We start from the raw sequence: 26,543 nt of genomic DNA, 5'->3' as shown, positions 1-26,543 counted from the left end.
TGCGTCCGAGCGAACGCCGGCTCCTGCAGACTGCCTGTGTCCTGTGAGCATATTTAGGAAACTCGTTTCTGTACCTAGAGAGAAACACTTCACTGATCTCAAACCTTGACGTGCACCCAACAGGGAGACCACTTTAAGAAAGCATACATGAATACATTTGCAGAAAGCAAAGGATGGCGAAAGAGACTTTTTTTAAAAAAAAAAGAAAATGCAAACTTTGTTTGAAGTGCTGGCTGGCAGTGCGGATGGGAAAATGGTGATGGCTACTAATGAATTGCGAGCATCTGTATTGCGTATATCAGAGTACTTCTGTTAGTGTGGTAATGAATGGATGGCCATCACTAATGTACGTAAATTAAATTACATTGTAGAGAGTTAATAATTTCTTGACTGTTTTCCTAATTGCGTTGAAATGCCTTGTACGTAGACCCCAGGTTTCTGTAGTCACTGCTGTGTTTGCATTCAGGTGCAACAGGGGATGCTCCAAGCTGGAGAATATACCTACCCAAGGAGGGTTAGGTAAGTGCTCCTCGGGGCCGGGTTCTCCACTTTCAGGTGGCCACCCGACAGCAGCATTGGGGTAGAATAGGTGGCTTTACAGTCGGGTATTCTGGCCACCTGAAAGCGGCTACACAAACATGATCAATGGAGTTGAAAACAGGTTTAGCAAACCTCTCTCCATTCTAATTCCTTCGTCCAGGGAATAAACCTGATTGTTTTTGCTGTTTTAGTGGTTATATTTACATGTATCATTATTTGTGTGAATTTGTTTCCCTACACAAATTTCATTTTAAAATTGATTGGAACTGGAACTTATTTTTCTTACCAAAATCTAAAGCTCTTCACCTCATTGAAATTTACTTACCGATTATCTGTACTTTCTGAAAGTTTTTGTACAACCTGTTGCAGTCTTCCTTGTTTTTTTTCCCTCCCCCACCCCACCCAATGTTCAACCTGCAGTCTAGCCCCATTCGCTCGGCTCCACATCTCATAATATAGCTGACTTAAAAACAATTATTTATTAATTAAAAAAAAACATTCATTGTGGGAGAAAATCCTACATGAAAAGGATATCTTAATTCTGAATGGTGATCATGTTGCATGACCAGATCATCTAGTTTCTTTTAGTGATCTTTGGCTTGGCTTCGCGGACGAAGATTTATGGAGGGGGTAAAAGTCCACGTCAGCTGCAGGCTCGTTTGTGGCTGACAAGTCCGATGCGGGACAGGCAGACACGGTTGCAGCGGCTGCAGGGGAAAAATGGTTGGTTGGGGTTGGGTGTTGGGTTTTTCCTCCTTTGCCTTTTGTCAGTGAGGTGGGCTCTGCGGTCTTCTTCAAAGGAGGTTGCTGCCCGCCAAACTGTGAGGCGCCAAGATGCACGGTTTGAGGCGATATCCGCCCACTGGCGGTGGTCAATGTGGCAGGCACCAAGAGATTTCTTTAGGCAGTCCTTGTACCTTTTCTTTGGTGCACCTCTGTCACGGTGGCCAGTGGAGAGCTCGCCATAGAACATGATCTTGGGAAGGCGATGGTCCTCCATTCTGGAGACGTGACCCACCCAGCGCAGCTGGATCTTCAGCAATGTGGACTCGATGCTGTCGACTAAGGCTAAGGAAACATACAAGGAATCAGGAGATGTGAATAGTGGCACAAGAATTTCTTGACGCACCTAAGCATAAAATTATTATTTGAAAATCAACAAATTTATGATGCAGCAGTTTCTTAACTATTGCTTGAATTTGTGGCCACTGGTGTCCACAACCGGGTTACACGGATAAACACAAAACCTACCGAATTGCTGGAGGAACTCAGCAGGTTGGACAACATCCCTTTACATATACAGTATAGCATTGCCCCTTCATTGTAGCCTTGATAAAAGGAGCAGACCTGAAACACTAACCGGCCATTTCTTCCCCATAGATGCTGCCGAGTTCCTCTGGCAAATCTTTGCTCCATGATTCAGCAATATTTGGGGCCCATTGAGACCAGTGGACTGGAATTCTTTACTGTATTAAGGAATTGATAAAGCAATACATGTTTAGTCATAGTCAACATCTTTTTATGAAAAGAAAGTTGTATTTTGCAAATTTAGAGTTCTTTGAGATTATGACAGCTATAAGACAGCTTCAGTATATAACTGAATTTTAATAATAGCCTGACATAAAGTTACCATATAAAAGGGCATTATGCAAGATGGGACATGTGGAGTTGAGCTTAATGCATTAACAGATGGAGGATTAGTTAACAGACAGCTAATGAAGAATGGGAATATATGGATCATTTTCAGGTGGCAAATTATAACTAATGAGGTTCATTCAAGGGTCAATCCTGTGGGATTTATTTACAAGCTGTATTAATGTCTTCGATGGAAGGACAAAATGCGCAGTACAGTATTCGTGTTTGCTTTGAATACAACGATGCGTGGTAAATAATGCTAGGAGGAGAATGTAATTAACTTTCAAAGAAATAGGGACAGATTAGAAAGGTGGACAGGAAAACAGCAAAGGAATGTAATGTGAAATATTTCAATCAGAATCGCCATGAACATGTGACATCAAATTTGTTGTTTTGTTGCAGCAGTATTGTACATTACAGGTGCAAAATTGCTATAAATTACAATTCCGTCAATACAAGATTTAAAAATAATAAATGATGTGCTTTAAAAAAAGGAGAAAGTGAGGTAGTGTCCATAGGTTCATTGTCTGTTCAGAAATCTGATAGTGGATCTGAAGCTGTTTTTGTAATGTTAGGTGAGCGTCTTCAGGTTCCTGTACCTTCTTCCTGATGGTAGCAGTGAGAAAAGGGCATGGCCTGGGTGGTGAGGGTCAGTCAACACGCAATCTCAAGTAAACGGAAAATTCATCTTATCCAGCCTCTTCAAATCCCCATAGATGCCAGAGAGCAAAGATTATACTGTGACTTGCTTTGGAAGCAGTGCACCAAGCTTCACAATATTTGTTCCTGGTAGGGGGCTCTTGCCCTGTGGGGCTTACAAGTTGTCACATAAAAGGGTGCTATGCAAGATGGAACTCATGGGTGATATATTAATAAATGGAGATTGGTTAACAGATGGTAAATAAACGATGGGTATATGGGCCAACAAAGTTCAGGAAAATGAAATCTCAATGAGATGTACAAAGTCCAAAGGGAGCACGACAAGATGAACTTCCTTGAGTGGGGAGTCTCGACTTAAGGGGGTAGTGTCAGGCCACTGGAGCAGAGTGGAGGCAAAATGTCTCGGTATGGCAGTAATCGTTGAGTTTTGGAGTTGTACAGCACTGAATCTGAGCTCTTGGCTCACCAAGTCCGTACCAACTATCAAATGCCCATGTTCTCTCTTTTTCTTTTTAAAATATTTTTATTGTTTTTTTTTAATAAGAAGAAAATCCAAAGTACACGTAATCTTAATTAAAAGCATGGCTTAAATCATATCATATATGTATACATATCCAACATAAGTTTAAAATATCAGAGAAGCAAAAAGTTAAACATTAATATTAAGTAGAACATATATAAAGTGTTATTATATTTACCGAGGAAAAGAAATGACCAAAGTAGGAATCTTGCTCTGCAATAATTGAAGGATTAAAAAAAAACCATCAATATTCATCCCCATTAATCTCGATGTCTCAATTAATTTTTAAAAAATAGAAAATAATCATCCAAAAGGAAAAAAAAGGGGAAAAACTCCACTAATAATCTAAGTAATCTACCCCTTACCTTTAAACAAGGTGATCCTGTCTAATTAATGAGCATATGAATCAAATGGTGACCCTGAAGTGCCGGACATGAGACCCCAGTAGCATCCACACCACCTACAACTTTAAATTGTGATAGTAATCCATGAATGGGCTCCACATCTTATCAAATTCAAACCTTCTATCTTTCATGTTGTATTTTTTTTCCCCCAAACTTACAAAAGACATAGTATCATGTAACCACTGAATATGTGTACCATTTTCTCTCGTCTCATTTTTTTATAAATCTCTCCTCAAATTTCCATCCCCTCCCCTCAGGTTCTGCCACTCACTGACACAACAGGTGAAATTTACATAACATTAACCTACCAACTTGCACATCTTTGGGATATGGGAGGAGGCGAGAGTATTTGGTGGAAACCCACATAGTCACAAAGAATCTGTGTAAGCTCCACACAGATGGCCTGGAGAGCGTATAACTGGAGCTGTGAAGCAGCTGCACTTTGCCAGCTGTGCCATCATGACTTTTTTTAGACTTCATCCTGATAGTTATGTTTTTGTAGTTTATTTATTGGGCTCAAGGTCAGTTAGGGAACTATTTGAGGCCATTATTTTGATAATCCTTAATCTTGAATGGTGGCACAAGCTCAAGAGACTAATGTATGTACCTCTTTACTTTTATATTCTAGTCGTACTACCAGAGCATACTCTTCTTTGACTCTCGTGCTAAGGCCCAGATATAGACGTGGATGATGAGATATTTAACCGTAACAGACATATGCAGTGACCTTAAGGCACTGTCAGTCAAGTTTCAATTTGGCTTAAATCCATGACACAACTCTGTTCTTGAACCAGCACAGATACTTAGGAAATTGTCACTTTGATTCAGAGAGGATGATTGACATAAGCCAAGTTGCATTAGTTTAGCACAAGATATGCCTGAGGCTCAAGAGAAAGCAACATCTTTGGGGCAGAGCAAAGATGAGTTAATTCTGCCCTCTTTCTGAAACCTCACATGGGTCTTCGATTCTGAAAGTAAATAAACCTAAGTTAAAATTATAAATATTGAATGCGTGCAAAATGTTTTGGCATTTGGCAACATTTGTAATTTTGCCTGCAATAATCTCAAAACATCATTGTTATGTTTCAGGTAAATTTTTCTCTATTCTACTTATTTGAAGAGTCACCAGTTTCCTGGAAGAGTCTATCGGAATCGCATCATAAATTGTTATATTAATAAAAGTGAATTGTATTTGCAGATTATTAATACAGATTCTGGTGTGCAGAAAAGCAGAAGAGAGGGAGATATTTAATGAGGTAGCCATTTTGCTGTAATTTGGTACACAATCCTGGAAACACAGAGTAATGAAGGGTTTTTGGCCCGAAGTGTAGACCATCTATTGTTTCATGTGTTGCTTCAGTTTTCCAACATCTGCAGTCTTCTTGTTTATCTCCGCACTTTTGCAATCCACTCCAGCCATCACTTAATATAACCACATAACCACTTACAGCACAGAACAGGCCAGTTCGGCCCTACTAGTCCATGCCGTAACAAATCCCCACCCTCCTAGTCCCACTGACCAGCACCCGGTCCGTACCCCTCCAGTCCATGTAACTATCCAGTCTTTCCTTAAATGTAACCAATGATCCCGCCTCGACCACTTCTGTCAGAAGCTCATTCCACATCCCTACCACCCTTTGCGTAAAGAAATTTCCCCTCATGTTCCCCTTATAATTTTCCCCCTTCAATCTTGAACCATGCCCTCTAGTTTGAATCTCCCCCACTCTTAATTGAAAAAGCCTATCCACGTTTACTCTGTCTGTCCCTTTTAAAATCTTAAACACTTCTATCCCCTCTCAATCTTCTACGCTCCAGAGAAAAAAGTCCCAGTCTGCACAACCTTTCCCTGTAACTCAAACCTTGAAATCCTGTCAACATTCTCGTGAACCTTCTCTGTACTCTCTCTATTTTGTTTATATCTTTCCTATAATTTGGTGACCAAAACTGTACACAGTACTCCAAATCTGGCCTCACCAATGCCTTGTACAATTTCATCATAACCTCCCTACTCTTGAATTCAATACTCCGATTTATGAAGGCCAACATTCCAAATGCCTTCTTCACCACACCATCTACCTGAGTATCAGCCTTGAGGGTACTATTTATCACAACTCCTATCTGTCCACTAGCCTCTCTGAATGTCCTTGGGAATATTTTGTCCGGTCCTGGAGATTTATCCACCTTTATCTTTTTCAACACAGCCATCACTACCTCCTCGGTTATCCTTATATGCTTCATTACCTCCCCACTATTTTTTTTTACCTCAACTGGTTCAATATTTTTTTCCCTAGTGAATACTCCATGAACTTCCTTCAACTTTACCATGTAAAATTAATTTTCATTGCTGCCTCCAAAGCAAATTGGAACCAGCATCTCCTCCTTAATGATTATCAACACAGGCGTACCCCAAGGATGTGTGCTTAGTCCACTGCTCTATTCATTATACACCCACGACTGTGTGGCCAGGCACAATTCCAATGCTATCTACAAATCTGCCGATGACACCACAGTTGTCGGCAAAATCACAAAACGGCCATGAGAAAGCGAACAGGAGGGAGATAGAGCAGCTCTTTGTGTGGTGTCAGAACAATGTCAGCAAAACAAGGGAGATGATTGTGGACTTCAAAAGGAAATCAGGGGAACACGACCCAGTCCACATCGAGGGCTCAGTAGTGGAGAGGATAAAGAACTTCAAATTCCTGGGTGTCAACATCTCCGAGGATCGGTCCTGGAACCTCCATGTTGATGCCAGCATGAAGAAGCTCGGCAGCGTCTATAGTTTGTGAGGTGCTTGAGGAGATTCAGTTTGTCACCGAAGACTCTAGAAAACTTCTACAGATGGAGAGCATTCCAGCTGGTTGCATTGCTCCCTGGTATGGAGGTGCAGAATCTCAGAACAAGGAAAAGCTCCAGAGGGTGGTTAACTCGGCCTGCGACATGACAGGCACCAGACTCCACTCCATTGAGGACATCTCCATGAGGTGATGTCTTAAAAAAGCAGCCTCTGTCCTCAAAGATTCCCACCACCTCGGCCATGCCCTCTTCACTCTGCTACCATTGGGAGAAAGGTACAGGAGCCTAAAGGCTCAGCAGCACGAGGATGGCTTCTTCCCCACTGCCATCAGATTCCTGAATAATCAATGAACTGAAGACACTGCCTTACTTTTCGTGCTCTACTGTTTATACTTTTATATAACGTTGTAAGATTGTTTCATAATATGAATGTTTGCACTATCATATTGCTGCAAAAACACCAAATTTTTTGATTTGTTCATGACAATAAATTCTGATCCAGAAATGAGGGCATCTTGGTCTATGTTCATCATGTTGCTACTGAATTTTTAAAATATTCCTATTTCTAATGAATAACTCTAAAGCTAGTTATATCAGAGTTCATTATATTCCTGATCAGATGCTTCATTTTACTGTTTGAGGAAAAATAATTGAGCAGTAATTATCTTTAAAAATTTTGATATACTAATTCTGATGCCCCTCAGTATTAATATTGAAATCTGTGCATGATTTTTTTCATGTCTATTGCCTTTTAATCAAAAATAATTTATCACAGTGATGGTATTTTCAGTTGGATAAACTGATGTGTATTGTTTGTCACAGTGTTAAAGGATTTATTTTATATTGAGTTAACCGTGCGAAATGATTGATCACTTATAGTAGTTTATTCATGAATTGTTTCCAGGAGCCATCAAGTGGAAAATTGAGCTGGAATGGGACACAGAGGATTCTGAGTATCTGGAGAAAGTGAAAACACACGTGGCCAAAGCATTGCGTCAAGTCACTCCAGACATCATTGTGTACAATGCAGGCACTGACATCTTGGATGGCGATCAACTTGGAGGTTTGGCAGTCTCACCCCAGGTTTGTGAGATAAATTCAGCTGTTTAAATTTTGCATGCATATTAATGAAGCTACTTCAAAAACAAACTAGCCCTAAATTACGTCAAATCCAATTCAACACGGACAAATGAAAATTCATCAGCATTTTTGTCTCATAGAAATCTAGACTTAACATATGTTCCATTGCACTGCAAGAGTTTCACAGTAGCTTGAGCAAGTGGTGCTTTTGCATCATTCTCTCCTATTATTTGATTTCTTTTCTATCCTGAGCTGAAATAAATTAAGTGAAATAGTCCTTAATTAATTTTTTTAAAATAAATGCTTAATTTCCAACAACTTCAAATGCATTTCTTTCTTAAAATCTCTTAACTTATTAATCACTATGGTTGTCTATGATTTGTAAATATGTGAGCGTGCAAAATTTTGCTTAAATTAGCTGGAAAAATAATTACTACTTCAGAGCTGCAGAATCAATTTGTATATGTTAAAGAGCTCATTATAATGTAATTTAACCTTGGCCATTTCAACATTATGTTTGGAATCATGATAACTCTTACAAACAAAATCTGATTCATAATTATGCCTGGCTGGAAATGTATTATTAAATTGATTATTGATATAAGAAATTGGAATTGCTTTTTGCATTGCCTTTTGGGAAGACAACAATTTTGAACTAAACCTCATGATGCAAACCTAATTTCAGTTTTCTTTGTCCAGGGAATTATTAAAAGAGACGAAGCAGTTTTTGAGGCTGCACGCAAATATAAGATACCCATCCTGATGGTGACATCTGGAGGCTACCAAAGGTCCACAGCTCGGATCATAGCTGATTCTATTCTCAACCTGCACCGTTTGCAACTCATAGACCAGAGGCTGATTTAGGTGAATTGGATGGCTCTTAACATAGCATTTCTAACATGGAAGCTTTTTATCAGCTGCAAAACCACCTCTGTCAAAGCAAAAAAAAAAAATAGTTTTGGAAGGAAGACATAATTTGAATACTAAATTTACAATTTTCTGTAATCAATCTTAAAAAGAAGTTACAAAATGTCGCAAAAATACAGATAGGTTTATGGCGCCATTAAAATCTTAAAGGAAGATTCCTCTCTGGTGGAATAAGGACATGGAATTTTTGTAAAAAAGAGTACTAAAATATGCTTGTCTCTGTGAAGGATCCAGATAAATTTGTTTGCTTTTAAAACAGAGTTAGCACGGCTTCTTGAGTATTTTAGTTTCATCCTGATAGAAACTTTTTAATGAGGTTGAAACACTTCTTTGTCAGTGTGATACAAATATATACAGTATATATATAGATATATATATCTATATATATATCTATATATATATAGATATATATATCTATATATATATATCTTATTCTTTGGCTTGGCTTCGCGGACGAAGATTTATGGAGGGGGTAAAAAGTCCACGTCAGCTGCAGGCTCGTTTGTGGCTGACAAGTCCGATGCGGGACAGGCAGACACGGTTGCAGCGGTTGCAGGGGAAAATTGGTTGGTTGGGGTTGGGTGTTGGGTTTTTCCTCCTTTGCCTTTTGTCAGTGAGGTGGGCTCTGCGGTCTTCTTCAAAGGAGGTTGCTGCCCGCCAAACTGTGAGGCGCCAAGATGCACGGTTTGAGGCGTTATCAGCCCACTGGCAGTGGTCAATGTGGCAGGCACCAAGAGATTTCTTTAGGCAGTCCACGCTGCTGAAGATCCAGCTGTGCTGGATGGGTCACGTCTCCAGAATGGAGGACCATCGCCTTCCCAAGATCGTGTTATATGGCGAGCTCTCCACTGGCCACCGTGACAGAGGTGCACCAAAGAAAAGAATATATATATATATATATATATATATATATACACACTATATATATATCTATATGCTATTTGATACAAACCAGAGGATGAGAACCAGTTTCAATTAATTTTGTTACAGATCTAGAAGAATATATTGGAAGAAATGTTTAATGCAGAAATATCCTAGAAAATTATATCTAACTATTATTAAAATCTGAAAGGCTGTTTTATTGCCCAGCAAACTATTTGTAAAGAGATTTGCCTTTAAATGTAAGATATCCTGCTTCTTGTTCCTGATATCAGTGTAACAAGGATCTTGTGTTCTTACATAGTGTATCACAATTCTAATGTGCATCTTTTCATTATGCCCTACAGAAATATTTTGTGTTGTGGATTGATAGTAACTAATTAAATTCAGTAATCACACTTTAAGTTAAACATTATTGGAGCATGATTATAATTTTATTGACCCACATTTATTTATGGCATTAAATATATTTTGAATTCTGCAGTTGCAGAAGGATGCATTTTGTTCACTAATTGATCTCAAACCTGAGGAATAAATACTGCTGGTTCTGCTGAAGTATAAAGCAGCTGTTAAGCAAAACAATGAAAAGACTTTCAGGCAGATTTTTAACATGCATAATTTGCCATGGGTGGTTTGCTCTCCAGCAGAGAAAAGAGGGTAATCTGCCCTTTCAAGTTTTAGTAAATTGCCTTTAAAAGGCATAGTGGTCTCGTTAAAATGCATCTTGAAATCACTGCCCATTCTTCATCACCAGAGCAAAATGCTTTTGAGAAGGTGTTGAGAACTGTCTGACATTATGGAAGTAAAATTTGGAAAAGCAGAAGTAGATGGTTCTTTAAAAAATGGGCTCAGAATCTGGAACATGTCAATTGGGAATTGTCAAAATTTTACACTCTGAATGGCACAATTGATATTTCTTGCTCTTTTATAAAGAATGCAAGTGTTAAACCTTTTTTATGACATCTTTCAATACTTCAGTGCGTCCTAAAAACTGTAAATGAATGCTAGAAAACATTTAGGACTGTTGTCGGGAAACTCCAGTGTGTAGATCAATATATCAAATGGACTTCCTGTTTGGAGAATGGTGCATGAAGACTTGTGTCTTTTGTCGGAATCTGTGAGCTAAAGCAGCGTGTGATTGCAATTTTATATTTGAACGTCAATCCTCTCACCGACCATATATTTGACTTAAATTTTGAGCAACTTGTCTCAAGTATCTAAATCTTGAAAGTAGTCATGAATTGCACATTGGAAAGTTTGACTTCCTCAATTATTAATATGATTCCAGATTCATTCTTGCATTTTGCCTATTTGATGCCTAAATTCTGTAAATAACAAATAACATGTTTACTTAAAAATTATTTTTACATCATATTTGAAACTTAATCCAAATTAAGCTAAATTCTATGTTAATTTAAAGATGTAAGCAGAAGCTTGTTTCTTTGCCGTCATGTCTTTCACGTCTTACATTGATATTACCACAGGTTGACACTTTTAGAGATTTTGATTTGTTAAACAGGGACGTTAACCATGGGTCTGACCAAAATGTATCCCTTATTTAATGTCTCAAGCATCGTGATTATTATTCATTTTCACATTCATTTGTAGAAGCTTGCTGTATGCAAATTGCTTACCATTTTGCCACATTAAAACAGTAAATACAATTTAAAGTCCTTGTTTGACCGTAAAGTGCTCTGAGATATCGAGAAATGTCAGGCAATATGTAAAAAACATAAATTACTTTATTGTGGAGAGCTTGGAATCACATAACTTGGATAGGAAGTATTTTGTTAAAGTCTTGATTTGAGATTCAACTAATATGGGCATTATTTGATTTAAAAAAACACTAAATCAATGTTTTTTATTGATGGGAAATTTAGTCAAGTTGAAAGCTTCCTTTGGAGACTCCTCAATTTGTTACTTTTTTAGGATGAGGGGCTTAAATTATTTTAATGACCCCAATAAATGAAAAGTACATTATGATTGAGGATCTCCCAGCCATCCATTTTAGCACTGAATCAAGTATGATCATTTATTAATCAATCAGTTCTGTAAGTTATTTTTCAATGTTTGCACCATCTTATTCTATAGGTTTCCAATGAACAAACAAGCCAGATTGACATTCTAATTTTAACACTAAATTAATGCTACACAGTCAGAAGTATGAACTTCTCATTTGAAAACCTGGTTAAGATTCCCTGCTGCAATTTGAGAGTGTGTGGAAAAACTGATCAATATTTTTCTCTCAATTAAAACTGAGCCTGTTTGTCGATCTTACTGCTATTTGCTGTGCTACAAGTAAAAAAAATCTATTCAATAACATCACAGAATGATGTAATCAGTATTGATTTTAAAATCTACAGGTAATGTTGTTCTATTGGAGAATTTGTATGTTGCTCAAGTATGATGCAATTTATTCAATTATCTATGCTGAAATGAATTCCTTAATAACAAGCTATTAGCTAAATATTAAACCATAGCTAAAATATTGATGGTGGTTGTCTAAATTTGCTTTCAAGGTTGATTTGTCTCATGGCACGTTAGCATGGGGACATTGAACGTCATGTGTTATGTTTCTCACTTGAAAATCGATGCCAAACCATAAACAGGAAACTCCTTATTTTCTTACACTCAGATGTCATAGAGACATGTGGAATTGTGGAACAGTCCATAAGCTATAATCAAGAGTCCTTATTAATTATTGATTGACTGTGGCTTTCATATATTAGATTTTGTTTCTGCGATATAGGTAGTTATAAATTATCAATTTTCAATAACTGAGGATGATAGAATTGTTGTTGTTTCTGGTCAGTAAATAACAGGAGATTGAAGAAGATGATCATAGCCAGTAGGATAATAGTGGCACAGATAGCATAGCAGTTAGTGCAATGCTGTTACAGCGCCAGTGACTGGCGTTTGAATCCGGCGCTATCAGTCAGGAGATGCATGGGTTTCCTCCAGGTGTTCTGGTTTCCTCCCACCCTTCAAAACATCTGGTGGTTGTAAGTCAATTGGGTGTAATTCAGAGGCACGGGTTCGTCCCATTACCGTGCTGCTTGTCTATATTTGGAGAGGTTTGGCAGATGGAGCTTCATCCTGTTAATTGTTTGGGATGATTAATAAGGGTTGGATGTAAACAATGAGTCATGGGGCCTCAATCATTGATTTCTTGAGGTGACCGAGAGATGAAGTAGTGAAGAAGGCACATGGGATACAATCCATTACCAACTCCCACCCTGGGCCCAGCGGCCTACAGGACCAAGTTTCTGACACGCCATCTCACCCTGACCCCAGTGGCCTACAGGACCAAACCTCCGATGCGAACACTCTCTCTCTCTCTCTCTCTTTCTCACCCCCTCCCCTTTTTGACCCCCCAATCCTCCCTTTGGATCCTTCCTACCCTCCCCCCAACTGTCCCCCAAACACCTGCCTGGTCTTTACCATTCCCTCTGATTTCCCCTCTCGGAGATAGAATGCTCTGCCCTCAGTAGGGACCTCACTTTCGACTCCTTTTGCCCACAACTCGAGTTCTGTGCATGCCATGATGCCAAACTCTTCTTCTGTTGACTCTGTCTCCATGCCCACTTCTACAACCAGAAATCTCCACAACCCCCCTCCCCCCCCCCCCCCTCCCAGGTACAGATCCTCTCTCCCGCTTACAACCACCTTCCTCCTCCTGGAAACCCTTGTTCCTGCTGCTTCTGGTACTTTATATTTCCAACTGCTGTTGAGACATCAACCATCTCCACCACCACTTCCCTCACTCATTCTAATCTCACCACCTTGAAATGACTGGTCCTCCACTCTCTCCACACTAATCTCAAACTCACCATCAAAGCTGCAGATAAGAGGGCCCCTGTTGTGGTCTGGTACACAGACTTCTATCTGGCTGAAGCTAGATGATGACTCTCAGACACCTCCTTTTACCTACCCCTCCAACAGGACCCTCACCAAAACTCATCAAACATTGTATCATGCACCATCTCTGAATTCATCACTTCCACACACCTTCCTGGCATGGTCTCCTGTCTTATTGTTTCCCAAACCTGCACTGTCTGATTCTACCTCTTATCCATATCCACACACCCAATTATCCCAGCTGACTGATCATTGATCTGTGAGCTCCTGCCCCAATGAATTGGTATCCACTTACCTCGACTCTATTTTCTCCCCCCCCCCCCCCCCCACACCCACTCCCCACTTACATCCAGGACACTTCACATGCCTTTTATCACTTCCTCCGGCTGGTAGAACTTGTTCTCACTCTCATAACATCTTTTCTGACTCATTCCACTTTCTCTAAGACAAAGGGGTAGCCATGGGTACCTGCATGGGCCCCAGCTATGCCTGGTTCTTTTGTGGCTATGTGGAGCAATCCATGCTACAAACCCACACAGGCAAGGCCCCTCAACTCTTCCTCTGCTACATCGATGACTAGTTTGGTGCTGCCTTGTGCACCCATGATAAGCTCTTCTACTTTATCCACTTTTCTCCAACTTCCACCTGACCTCTAATTCACTTGGTCCATCTCTAGTAACTCTCTTTTTTTCAATTTCTCTGTTGCCATCTTGGAAACAAACTCTTGACAGACATCTACAAACCCCCCCCCCCCCAACTCCCACAGCTACCTCGATTACTTTACACCTGGAAGGATTTCATTCCTTTCTCTCAATTTCTCTATCACATCTGCTCCCCAGAACATGGTCTTCCATTGCAGATCATCAGAGATGCCCTCCTTCTTCATACAAGGTGGCTTCCCCTCTACCACCATCAATGTGGCCTTCACTCGCATATCCTCCATTACCCGCACATCTGCCCTGGCCCCCTCTGCACCCACATGCAACAAGGACAGGATTCCCCTTGTCCTCACCTATCACTCCACCAACTTCTGCATCCACTATTTCTGCCACCTACTATGTGATTCCATCATCAGACACATCTTCCCTGGCCATCCGTCATCCACAGGGAACATTCCCTCCATTCCTCCCTTGTCCACTTCTCCATTCCCACCAATCACCCCCTTGGTACCTACCCCTGTGACTGCAGGAGTTCATAAGATCACAAGATATAGAAGTAGAAGTAGACCCATTGAGTCTGCTCTGTCATTCGAATCATGAGCTGATTCATCCACCCATTTAGCCCCACTCCCCTTAACCCTTGATGCCCTGGCTAATCAAATACCTGCCTTAAATACATCCAACAACCTCACTTCCACAGCCGCCTCTGGCAACAAATTCCATTGACTCACGACTCTGACTAAATGAATTTAGTTTTAAATTGACACCCTTTTATCACAAAGGCTGTACTTTGTGAGGTGTTTGAGGAGATTCGGTAAGTCATCAAAGACTCTTGAAAACTTCTACTGGTGTACCATGGAGAGCATTCTGGCTGGTTGCATCACTGTCTGGTATGAAGGTGCGAAATCTCAGGACAATGAAAACCTCCAGATGGTTTTTAACATGGCCTGCGTCCATTGAGGATTCCACATGAGGCAGTGTCTTAAAAAAGCAGTCTATATCCTCAAAGACCCCCACCACTAAGACCATGCCCTCTTCACTGCTACAATCAGAAAAAAGGTACAGGAACCTAAAGATGAACTCTCAGCGGCACAAGGTCAGCTTCTTCCCCGCTACCATCAGATTCCTGAATAATCAATGAACAAAAGACACTGCCTTTTTGTGCACTACTATATTTTTATTTATATGTATATTGTAAGATGGTTCATAACATGAATGTTTGCACTACGATCCTGCTGCAAAACACCGAATTTCGTGACTTTTTCATAATAAATTCTGGTTCTGATTATGACGATGCCCTATTGTCCAAGAATCCCTTGCCATGGGAATTATCCTTGCCACATCAACTCTGTCCAGGACTTTCTGCATTCAAAATGCCTCTGAGGTCCCCCCTCATCGTTTTGTACTCCAATGAGCACAGTTCTAATGCTGGCAATTGTTCTTCGTATACTAACCCTTTCATTCCTGTATCATTCTCTGAACCCGTTTTCTCATATACGACACCGAAAACTTTAGACAGTACATCAAGTGAGGTCTCACCAGTGTTTTATAGTCTCAACAAGACATTCCTGTTCTTGTATACTATCCCTCTAGAAATGAATGGTGTGATGGAATATTTGGGAATGTTTTTGGGAGATAAATTGGTAAAATTAGAGTAGGTTATGTACACACACTTTAAAACAGATCTTATTTGAAATACTGAAGTATTCATATTCAGTGACTTTACAGAAACTATGGAGAATGCTATGTACATTTCACAAGTAGGTGCTAATTGAAATGATGTCATGAAACGAATAGGGTATTGTCTTGGAAGGAACCGGAGTCAGGTTGTCCGTGTTGGACCTTTTTGCAAGGCTTTTGACCTCTCTGCAAAGTGCTCACTCAAAAGTCATTGAGAGGTTTGTTTACCTAAAACAACAGATGGGAACAGAAGACTAACTCCTATTGTTTGCTGGAGAAGGTGGGGGGTTTGCAAGTGAGAGAGAGAAGGACATGTGGCTGGCAGCTGGAATCTCAGAGAGAGGGAGAGACTGAACAGTGTCAGCCAGGAGAAGCTTGTTGGAACTGAAACAGAAGCTCCAGTGTGGCGGATGGCTGGAAGTGCTCTCTGTCTGATGTTTCTCTTGGAATAAGTGGAACAGAAAGGAACTCTGTGTAGCCTAAAAGAAAGTGGTTATCATCTGGAGAACCCTGATGGGCCAAGTTTCATCAGCAAGACACTGAAGTGACTAATGGTGGTACCTCAGATGTGTAAATCCTGGAACAACCCATTTCTCTTTGGAACCCGACAAGAACTTTCCTGAGCAGTAAACATTGACCTTTCGAGCACCAAAGCCTGGTGAACTTTATACATATTAAATTCCATGCACAGTATAAGAATTGCCTGCAACCAGAGAACTTGGAAGAATGACAAATGAGATTGAACTGTGAACCAAAGAACTTTTCTTAAATGTACACACACATTACATACATGTGTGCTTAGACTGAGGAAGGGGTTAAGTTGGGTTAGTAACGTTAAATAGCGATAAGTTTGATTCTGTTTTCATGTTTAAAGATAATTAAAAACAATTTTTGTTTAAGTCACCATTTGTCGTGGTGAATATCTTTTGCTGCTGGGTTTTGGGGTCCTTTGGGCTCGTAACAATGCCAACATTTCATTTGCCTTTTTCACCACAAACTCAACCTGGAGGTTAACCTTTACGGTATCCTGCACGAGGACTCCCAAGCCCCTTTGCACCTCAGAATTTTGAATTTTCTCCCCATCGAAATAATGGTCTGTACGTCTATTTCTTCGACCAAAGTGCACGACCATCCACTTTCCAATGTTGTATTTCATCTGCCACCTCCTTGCCGTTCCCCTAATCTAACTGTCTCTCTGCAGCCTTTCGGCATCCCACCTCCCCTACCACCTGTAAATTTAGGCGCAAAACCTATTCCATAATCCAAATCATTTATATACAATGTAAAAAGAAGCAGCCCCACCACTGACCCCCCCCCCCCTGCGTGGAACCCCACTGGTAACCAGTATCCAACCAGAGTAGGATCCCTTTATTCCCACTCCCTGTTGCCTGCCAACCAGTAAATGGTCTCGCCGTTCTAGTATACTTTCTGTAATGCCATAGGCTTTCATCTTGTTTAGCAGCCTTGTCTCCTTGAAACTTTTGTAAGTCCAAATACACAACATCCACTGCATCTCCCCTGTCTATCCTTGTGATCTCTTCAAAAAAATTTCAATAGATTTGCCAGGCATGATTTTACTTTAAGGAAACCATGCAGAGTTGGGGCTATCTTTTGATGCGTTTCCAGGCATTCTTGACAATCAACTCCCAACAGTTTCCCAACCATTGACGTCAGGCTAATAGGTCGATAATTTCCTTTCTTCTGCTTCCATCCCTTCTTAAACAGCGGAGTGACACTCATGATCCATCAGTTCTCCAGAACCATGCCAGAATCCATTTATACCAAGAAAATTATTACCAATGGCTCCACAATCTCTACAGCTACCTCCTTTAGAGCCCGAGGCTGCATTCCATCCTGTCTACCTTAGACCATTCAGCTTCCCAAGTGCGTACTCTCTCGTCATCTCCACTTGCGCTCACACCTCCTCCCTCTCCACCGTTCAGGACTCCAACTACTCTTCCAAGTGAAGTAGCACTTCATGTGAATCTGCAGGGGTCAACTGTATCCAGTCCTCCTGTCGTGGTCTCCTCAGAATGGGTGCAGTCTGGGAGGACACAACATTGAGGGGAAACTGGAACCCCTGGAGGAACCCCACGCAGACGGGGGAACACATGCGAACTTACGGATATTCGTACCTTGCTCCTGATCCCCAGCATGTAACAGATTTGCGCTAACCATGCTTTTATATTGCAGCTTCTGATATTACCAGTAGCTGTGAAGTTGATTAATTGAGCCTGTTGTTTTGGAGGTGGTAAAGATATTCCAAATTATGTAAATAGTATTCATTAAACTATTGATTAGGCCAACGTGAGCAACTTGGATTGCAGAAAATAAAACCAGCTGCACTTGACCTATATGGTCTATTCCCCATGAATGAATATGCAGAATACTGTGCATAATTCAAGAAGAAAATCTCTGTTGCCAGCTGTAAAGTTCCACGATCTATTGCATGGCTCATATAAGCAAAAGTAGATATATTGAATGTGGATAATGGAGTGGAAAAGAAAACCTAACTTATTTCTTGGGCAAGACTGATGGGAATTGTTGCAACATCATATACAAACATGGATTTTGTTAGTATATCTAGTGAAATAAGTATTTCAAAAAATAATACATTCACATCTTGACTAGAAATTCTCATTCTCCTGTGTTCAATTATGACGAGAGTGGTAACATGGAACAAATAACAAACTGCAGGAGGACTTCAGGTGAGGCGGTGGGCGGGGGGATGAAGAAATTGACAACGTTTTGGGTTGAGTCCCTGCATCATGACTGGATGCAGAGTCTCGACCTAAAACATCGACAATTCCCACCCCCCACCTGTATCATGTAGTAAGTTGGAGAAACATTAACTTTTATTTAATTTAACATGTTTAATTGCATAATGATGGTGACACAGACTCTCAGGTTGCACACTGAAGTAGAACTCGTAATAATAAGTGCAGTCATGCTGTGTCTTTGAGCTTTAAGTGTATGCTCGCCACAAATGTAACAGAATGTATCACAGCTGTTGCAAAATTGACAATACATTTCTGCTGTATTGAATCTTCCTGAAGACAATAAATGTTATTGTTACATACGCTCGCTGTGCTAATGACCGAAGAACATCTACATCAACATGCGTTGAATCTCTATCAATATAATGGACATCCTTGGTCCCAACAAAGCTTGAAAAACTCATGCAGTTTGGCATGCAGACTTTTGCCGCCAGCCTTCCAGACCTCTGGGGGGATTCCATCCATACCTGCTGCTTTGCCACTTTTCAGTTGTTCGATTGCCTTATATGTCTCATCCTGGGTGAGGACCTCATCCAGCTCTAGCCTTAGGGGCTGTTGAGGGAGCTGGAGCAGGGCGGAATCTTGGACTGAGCGGTTGGCTCTGAAAAGAGATTGGAAGTGTTCTGACCATCGGTTGAGGATGGAGATCTTGTCGCTGAGGAGGACTTTGCCGTCTGAGCTGCGCAGCGGGCTTTGGACTTGGGGTGAGGGGCCGTACACAGCCTTTAGAGCCTCGTAGAAACCCCTGAAGTCGCCAATGTCCGCGCTGAGCTGGGTTCGTTTGGCGAGGGTAGTCCACTCATTTTGGATCTCCCGGATGCGCGACGGAAGGCTTGTTTCTTCTCTGGACAGGACGGCTTTGTAAGGTGAGCCTGGTGGGCAGCTCGCTTCTTTGCCAGCAGCTCCTGGATTTCCTGGCTGTTTTCGTCGAACCAGTCCTTGTTTTTCCTGGAGGAGAAGCCCAGTACCTCTTCAGTGGATTGCAGTATGGTAGTCTTCAACTGATCCCAGAGGGTTTCAGGGGATGGGTCCGTGAGGCGGGTTGCATCGTCGAGCTTTGCTTTGAGGTTTGCCTGGAAGTTTCCTCTCGCTTCGTCTGACTGCAGGTTTCCAACATTGAACCTCTTTCTGGGGGCTTTACTGTTCCTGGGCTTTGGCTTGAAGTGAAGGTTGAGCTTGCAGCGAACCAGCCGGTGGTCAGTGTGGCATTCCGCGCTGGGCATGACCCTGGTGTGGAGCACATCTCGTTTGTCACTTTCTCGCACCAGGATGTAGTCCAGGAGGTGCCTCAGGACCTTCGTGATGCCACCATCATCACCCTGTACAAAAACAAAGGCGAGAAATCAGACTGCTTAAACTACAGGGGAATCACGCTGCTCTCCATTGCAGGCAAAATCTTCGCTAGGATTCTACTAAATAGAATAATACCTAGTGTCGCTGAGAATATTCTCCCAGAATCACAGTGCGGCTTTCGCGCAAACAGAGGAACTACTGACATGGTCTTTGCCCTCAGACAGCTCCAAGAAAAGTGCAGAGAACAAAACAAAGGACTCTACATCACCTTTGTTGACCTCACCAAAGCCTTCGACACCGTGAGCAGGAAAGGGCTTTGGTAAATACTAGAGCGCATCGGATGCCCCCCAAAGTTCCTCAACATGGTTATCCAACTGCACGAAAACCAACAAGGTCGGGTCAGATACAGCAATGAGCTCTCTGAACCCTTCTCCATTAACAATGGCGTGAAGCAAGGCTGTGTTCTCACACCAACCCTCTTTTCAATCTTCTTCAGCATGATGCTGAACCAAGCCATGAAAGACCTCAACAATGAAGACGCTGTTTACATCCGGTACCGCACGGATGGCAGTCTCTTCAATCTGAGGCGCCTGCAAGCTCACACCAAGACACAAGAGAAACCTGTCCGTGAACTTCTCTTCGCAGACGATGCCGCTTTAGTTGCCCATTCAGAGCCAGCTCTTCAGCGCTTGATGTCCTGCTTTGCGGAAACTGCCAAAATGTTTGGCCTGGAAGTCAGCCTGAAGAAAACTGAGGTCCTCCATCAGCCAGCTCCCCACCATGACTACCAGCCCCCCCACATCTCCATCGGGCACACAAAACTCAAAACGGTCAACCAGTTTACCTATCTCGGCTGCACCATTTCATCAGATGCAAGGATCGACAATGAGATAGACAACAGACTCGCCAAGGCAAATAGCGCCTTTGGAAGACTACACAAAAGAGTCTGGAAAAACAACCAACTGAAAAACCTCACAAAGATAAGCGTATACAGAGCCGTTGTCATACCCACACTCCTGTTCAGCTCCGAATCATGGGTCCTCTACCGGCATCACCTACGGCTCCTAGAACGCTTCCACCAGTGTTGTCTCCGCTCCATCCTCAACATCCATTGGAGCGCTTTCATCCCTAACGTCGAAGTACTCGAGATGGCAGAGGTCGACAGCATCGAGCCCACGCTGCTGAAGATCCAGCTGCGCTGGGTGGATCACGTCTCCAGAATGGAGGACCATTGCCTTCCCAAGATCGTGTTATATGGCGAGCTCTCCACTGGCCACCGTGACAGAGGTGCACCAAAGAAAAGGTACAAGGACTGCCTAAAGAAATCTCTTGGTGCCTGCCACATTGACCACCGCCAGTGGGCTGATATCGCCTCAAACCGTGCATCTTGGCGCCTCACAGTTTGGCGGGCAGCAACCTCCTTTGAAGAAGACCGCAGAGCCCACCTCACTGACAAAAGGCAAAGGAGGAAAAACCCAACACCCAACCCCAACCAACCAATTTTCCCCTGCAGCCACTGCAACCATGTCTGCCTGTCCCGCATCGGACTTGTCAGCCACAAACGAGCCTGCAGCTGACGTGGACTTTTACCCCCTCCATAAATCTTCGTCCGCGAAGCCAAGCCAAAGAAAGAAATAATGGACATATACGTGAGCGGCTTTTATAGCCTGTCTGCATCTATCCTGACTAAGCATGCCCGTGCCTAAGATAATATTCGCATCACATTGCACTGGGTGCATGTCCATGCATGCTTGGGCTGACCAAAGCAGCTTGCTTTGTGGGCTGTATACTAGTAAAAATATGACAGGAAAACATCAAAATAGGTTATATCTAAAGAAAGGTTCATGATCTGAAAATGAAAGGTAATTTTCACAAAAGTGTTCATGAAGCAAAATCATGATTGACCAGTGTCATTAAATGACTATTACTTATCCCATAAGATGTCCTCAGGATCCTTTTATTGAAACAGTGGAAGGGAGATTTCAACATTGTAGTACCCTTAAATATGCAAGGGAAATAGCAACACAACGGAAATGTAATAAAGTGACGGGTAGAGTGGTTGGGAAATATTTTAACAGCTGGAGAATGCCAGTAGGCAATGGCAGGAGGGTCTTAAACCTTGGCTGTTCTCCATAGAGGCTCGCCAATGACTATTACTTTATGAGGTATTTGAGGAGATTCGGTACGTCACTGAAAACTCTTGAAAACCTCTACAAGTGTACCGTGGAGAGCGTTCTGGCCGGTTGTATCAATTCCTGGAATAGAGGCCCCAACTCTCAGGACAAGAATAAACTCCAGAGGGTTAATAACTCGACCTGCGACATCACACGCACCAGACTTCACTCCATTGAGGACATCTACCACAAGGCGGTGTCTCACTGCTCCCATCAGGAAAAAAGGTACATGAGGCTAAAGACAAGCACTTCCATCCTATCACCTCTGTATATATTTGTATACAGTGCTAATGATTGGCTGAGAGCCGTAGCCCCACCTACTGGCCAGGTCAGAAGGTGCTGCTCCTAACCACACCCAGGTCAGACTGGACTGGTCGACCTCAATGTGCTACGCTCCATTCTTTTGGTAATAAAAGCCTTGGTTTGAATCTACAAGTCTTTGAGTCATTCAACATGCTACAATTTTATTACCAAAACTTTCAACGGATGGAGCGAATGCTGCGACCAGAATGCCCCAGCATCGACCTGCAGTCAGCTACTGCTCAGAGTGATTTCAAGCAATAGGTGAAGTGTTTTGAGGCATACCTGCAGCGCTCAGATCCCATTATGGAGGAAAATGCTGATAAACTGTTGGTTATGGTGTCCACGAGGGTCTATGAAAACATCCAGGATGCGACCTCCTAAACAGCAGCCATGAAGGTGTTAAAAGGACTCTATTAATGACCTGTGAATAAGGTATATGCCAGACACATGCTGGCAACCAGGAGTCAGCAGCCAGGTGAGTCCTACAGAGCCTACCTGCAAGCACCAAAGTTACTGGGCAGAGCATGTGCATGCACTGATAAAACTGTGGCCGGGATCACTGATGACCTCATACGGGATGCTTACATGGCTGGTATTCGGTCTAATGAAGTGAGGCAATGACTGTTGGAGCACGGGGGAGACAGCCTCGTGGAGACTGTATAGATTACAGAAACGATGGAGGCTGCAGCCCTAAGCATGGATGCCTACACGCAGGGCTCTGGCCGGCCATGGACCCACCGTTACGATGTGAGTAGAACGCCTGCTTTTAATTCAGCCTCCCCACACCCCGTTGATGGCCTCACTGCCACCACGCTACCCAATGCGTCCCCAAAGTGTTACTTCTGCAGGATGGAGAAACACAGTCGATCCCTGTGCCCTGCGAGGAAGGCCCAGTGTCAGAAGTGCAAGAAGAACAGACATTTCACAGAAGTCTGCTGGTCCAAGATGGCCACCACCAAGCACATTACCTCATGCGAGGCCCAACCTCCTTCCCCAGATTCAAACTGCTCAACCTCAGGACTTTCATCCAATGAGAGCGAGGAACCAATTGCATGGCAACACTTGACATCACGACGCAAACACTGTGCGCGGAAGGTGCCACCCTTGCAGCACTCTGCCCTCGCTGCCATGATGCTGCACCCCGATGGACCGCCCACTCCACGCATGCCGCTGCCACCAGCTTCTACATCGGCCCCCCAACGCGACCACTGTGCCGGCCCCCTGCAACGTGACCTCTGTGCTGACAGGCCCCGATGGATTGCCTGCACCATGCATGCTGCCGCCACTGCCGCTGACTTACTGGCACCACGGCTCTCCACTTCGGCCCCTTCGCTTGCCGCTGACTTACCGGCACCACACCTCTCCACGTTGGCCCCCTCCAACCAGATCTCTGCATCGGCAGACCCTGGCAGACTACCCACTCCGATGCCATCACAGCACAAGTGCAGCGGGCAACAGGCCAATGCACCATGATGCTCCGCCCTGTTTCAGTCACACGAGGCTCCAGCGGACGGCTCTCCTAGGAAAGTGTGACATCATCACGCCAGCCTCCAGAGACACCAACACAGGCAGCTCTGCTCCCTACATCATTCGCTGCATCTGTGACACTGAATAAAAGCCAACCACATCCCTTAGCTAGGGCCATGGAAACCATCAAGGTAAACAATCAATATGCTAACTGTCTTTTTGATTCAGGTTTGACGGAGAGCTTCATTCACCCAGACCTGGTCCAACGATGTGCACTTGCAATCTATCCGACTGACCAGAAAATTTCGCTGGCCATAAGAGCTCACTCAACGGGCATCAAGGTGTGTTGTGTGGTGACTTTGAAAGTTCAGAGAATCAGATTTACAAATTTTAAGTTACTAGTCCTGTCTCATCTGTGTGCTCCTGCATTGTTGGGGTTGGAATTTCAATGCCATTTTAAATTGGTGTCACTGCATTACGGGGGTCCCCATTCCCCACTCTCTGTCTGCCACCACCACTCCACACTCGATACCTCTTGCCAGCGACAGCCCATGCCCTGAACCAGGCGCTCCACTTTTAGTCTCTCCACACTCCAAATCGATCCTCTAGCACTCTTCACCAAGCTCACTCCTGGATGGAAACCGATTCCCACCAAAAGCCGGCATTTCAGCTTCGGGGACAGGAAATTCATTAAAAGTGAGGTGCGCAGACTGCTGGATGAAGGCATCATTGAGCCCAGTGCAAGTCCCTGGAAGGTGCAGGTAGTAGTTGTGAAGAATGGGAAGAAGCTGCAGATGGTGGTTGACTACAGCCAAACGGTCAACCGCTTCACACTCTTGGACACTTACCCATTCCCGCGAATCACAGATGTGGTGAATCAGATGGCTCAATACTGTATATTTTCCACCACCGACATTCAATCAGCCTACCACCAGCTCCAGATCCATTCAGAAGACCGCCCCTTCACAGCCTTCGAGGTGGATGGGCACTTGTACCAATTCCTCAGGGTCCTCCTTTGATGTCACTAATGGAGATAGACGGAAGGATGACCAACAAGAAGATCAACATCAGGAAGCACAACAGATGAGGAGTCCAGGAGGGGAGAACCAGCAAGAAGAGGCCAGACAAAGAGATACAAGCAGCTCATCAGGAAAAACAGAAGAGACACAGACACAAAGAAAAGAAGAAGACACAAACACAGATACAGACACAGAAGAAGAGGAATAAGAAGACCAAGATCTTCACAGAGAAATAGAAGGTAAAACTGATGGACAAAGAGAAATAAAAGGTAAAACTGATGAACAGAATATAGATAAAGTCATTTTTGAAGAACAAATGAGATCACTAAAAGAATGGTTGTCATTAGAATTTAACGCAATTAAAAGGAAAATGAAAAGAACAGAAGATAAAATGCAAAGGTTAGAACTGGTCATGGCAGAAATAGGGAAAAGAGTAGAGACTGTAGAAGAGCAGGAAATGGCTTTAGAAATGGAAGTGAATGACCTAAAAGAAAAATTGGAAGAAAGTGACAAAAAAATTAGAGACACAAGAGTTGTTATCTCAGAAAATTGATGTTGGAAAATTATAGTAGGCGAAACAACATAAAAATAGTGAGCCTGAAGGAGGGTGAAGAAGGCACAGACATGAAGGAATTTATAAAAGGATGGATCCCGAAGGTCCTGGGAATGACAAATGCAGGAAGAAATGGAAATAGAAAGGGTACACAGAGCATTAGCTCTGAAACCACAGGCCCATCAAAAATCAAGATTCATCTTAGTAAAATTTTTGAGATACACGACAAGAGAAAATATACTGGAACAGGCAAGGAATAAAGTTAGAGAAGATAATAAACCATTGGAATGCAAGGGTCAAAAATATTTTTTGACCCAGATGTAAGTTTTGAACTCTTAAAGAGGAGGAAGGAATTTAATACAGCTAAATCAATGTTATGGAAAAAAGATTACAAATTCATATTAAGACATCCAGCCATGCTTAAAATATTTATACCGGGGAGCAAAACAGACTGTTCTTTGATCCAAAGAAAGCGCAAGAATTCGCAGAACGTTTGCAGGACGGGAGAAGAGATGAAGAGATATAACAAGAATGAAGAATGGCGATAAAGTATATATAAAGATGTAAAAACAATGTATATGTAAAGAACTAAAGAGGGAAAAGAGAAGGGAAGGAAGGGAGTAAGGGGGGGGGAAGAGAGAGAGCTTTGTTATATGTGTTTAAAAAAAAAGTTTTCTGGAGAGGGCTGGGTAGAGGGGGAATAACCGTCACTGCAAAATCAGTTGACGCTGTGAACAAGATCGCAATCCAAACGAAAAGGGGAGTTGTGGTTGCCCAGAAAGGGATATGGGGCAACTCAGAGAGGGGAGGGGAACTTTTGGGGTTAAGGTATTAGAGGATGTGGGAACTGTGGGGATTCTTTATGTTTTAAATGTGTTGTCGTACATTAAGTGTAGTAATAGAAAACTAAGAAGACCACCGCCAGTGGGCTGATAACGCCTCAAACCGTGCATCTTGGCGCCTCACAGTTTGGCGGGCAACAACCTCCTTTGAAGAAGACCGCAGAGCCCACCTCACTGACAAAAGGCAAAGGAGGAAAAACCCAACACCCAACCCCAACCCACCAATTTTCCCCTGCAGCCGCTGCAACCGTGTCTGCCTGTCCCGCATCGGACTTGTCAGCCACAAACGAGCCTGCAGCTGACGTGGACTTTTTACCCCCTCCATAAATCTTCGTCCGCGAAGCCAAGCCAAAGAAAAAGAAAAGAAAACTAAGAGATGAAAATGGGGAATAGCGGGTTGGAGATGGCCAAGAGGTGGAAAAGAGATGTATGCAAGATATAAGATGGCCATTTTGAACTATATGACTATAAACATTAATG

The 26,543-nt window shown here is 42.7% G+C and overlaps 1 protein-coding gene across 3 annotated transcripts in view; it reads left to right on the top strand.

The window, feature by feature from the left end:
- hdac11 (histone deacetylase 11) overlaps positions 1 to 26,543 on the top strand; it is a 120,116-nt gene that overhangs the window by 87,079 nt on the left and 6,494 nt on the right. For 2 of the 3 annotated variants that reach the window (XM_069939801.1, XM_069939799.1), the window contains exons 10-11: positions 7,457 to 7,635; positions 8,332 to 11,928. In XM_069939801.1, coding sequence (XP_069795902.1) covers positions 7,457 to 7,635; positions 8,332 to 8,496 — 344 coding nt within the window. In that variant the 3' untranslated portion in view covers positions 8,497 to 11,928. Of the gene's footprint in view, positions 1 to 7,456; positions 7,636 to 8,331; positions 11,929 to 26,543 lie in introns of those variants that run through there. The other variant, XM_069939800.1, reaches the window with a different exon arrangement.

Source organism: Narcine bancroftii, chromosome 5 (assembly GCF_036971445.1).
Source record: "Narcine bancroftii isolate sNarBan1 chromosome 5, sNarBan1.hap1, whole genome shotgun sequence".
Lineage (NCBI taxonomy): Eukaryota > Metazoa > Chordata > Chondrichthyes > Torpediniformes > Narcinidae > Narcine > Narcine bancroftii.
Note: the sequence above shows the minus strand (reverse complement) of the source record. Positions and strands in the feature narration are given on the sequence as shown.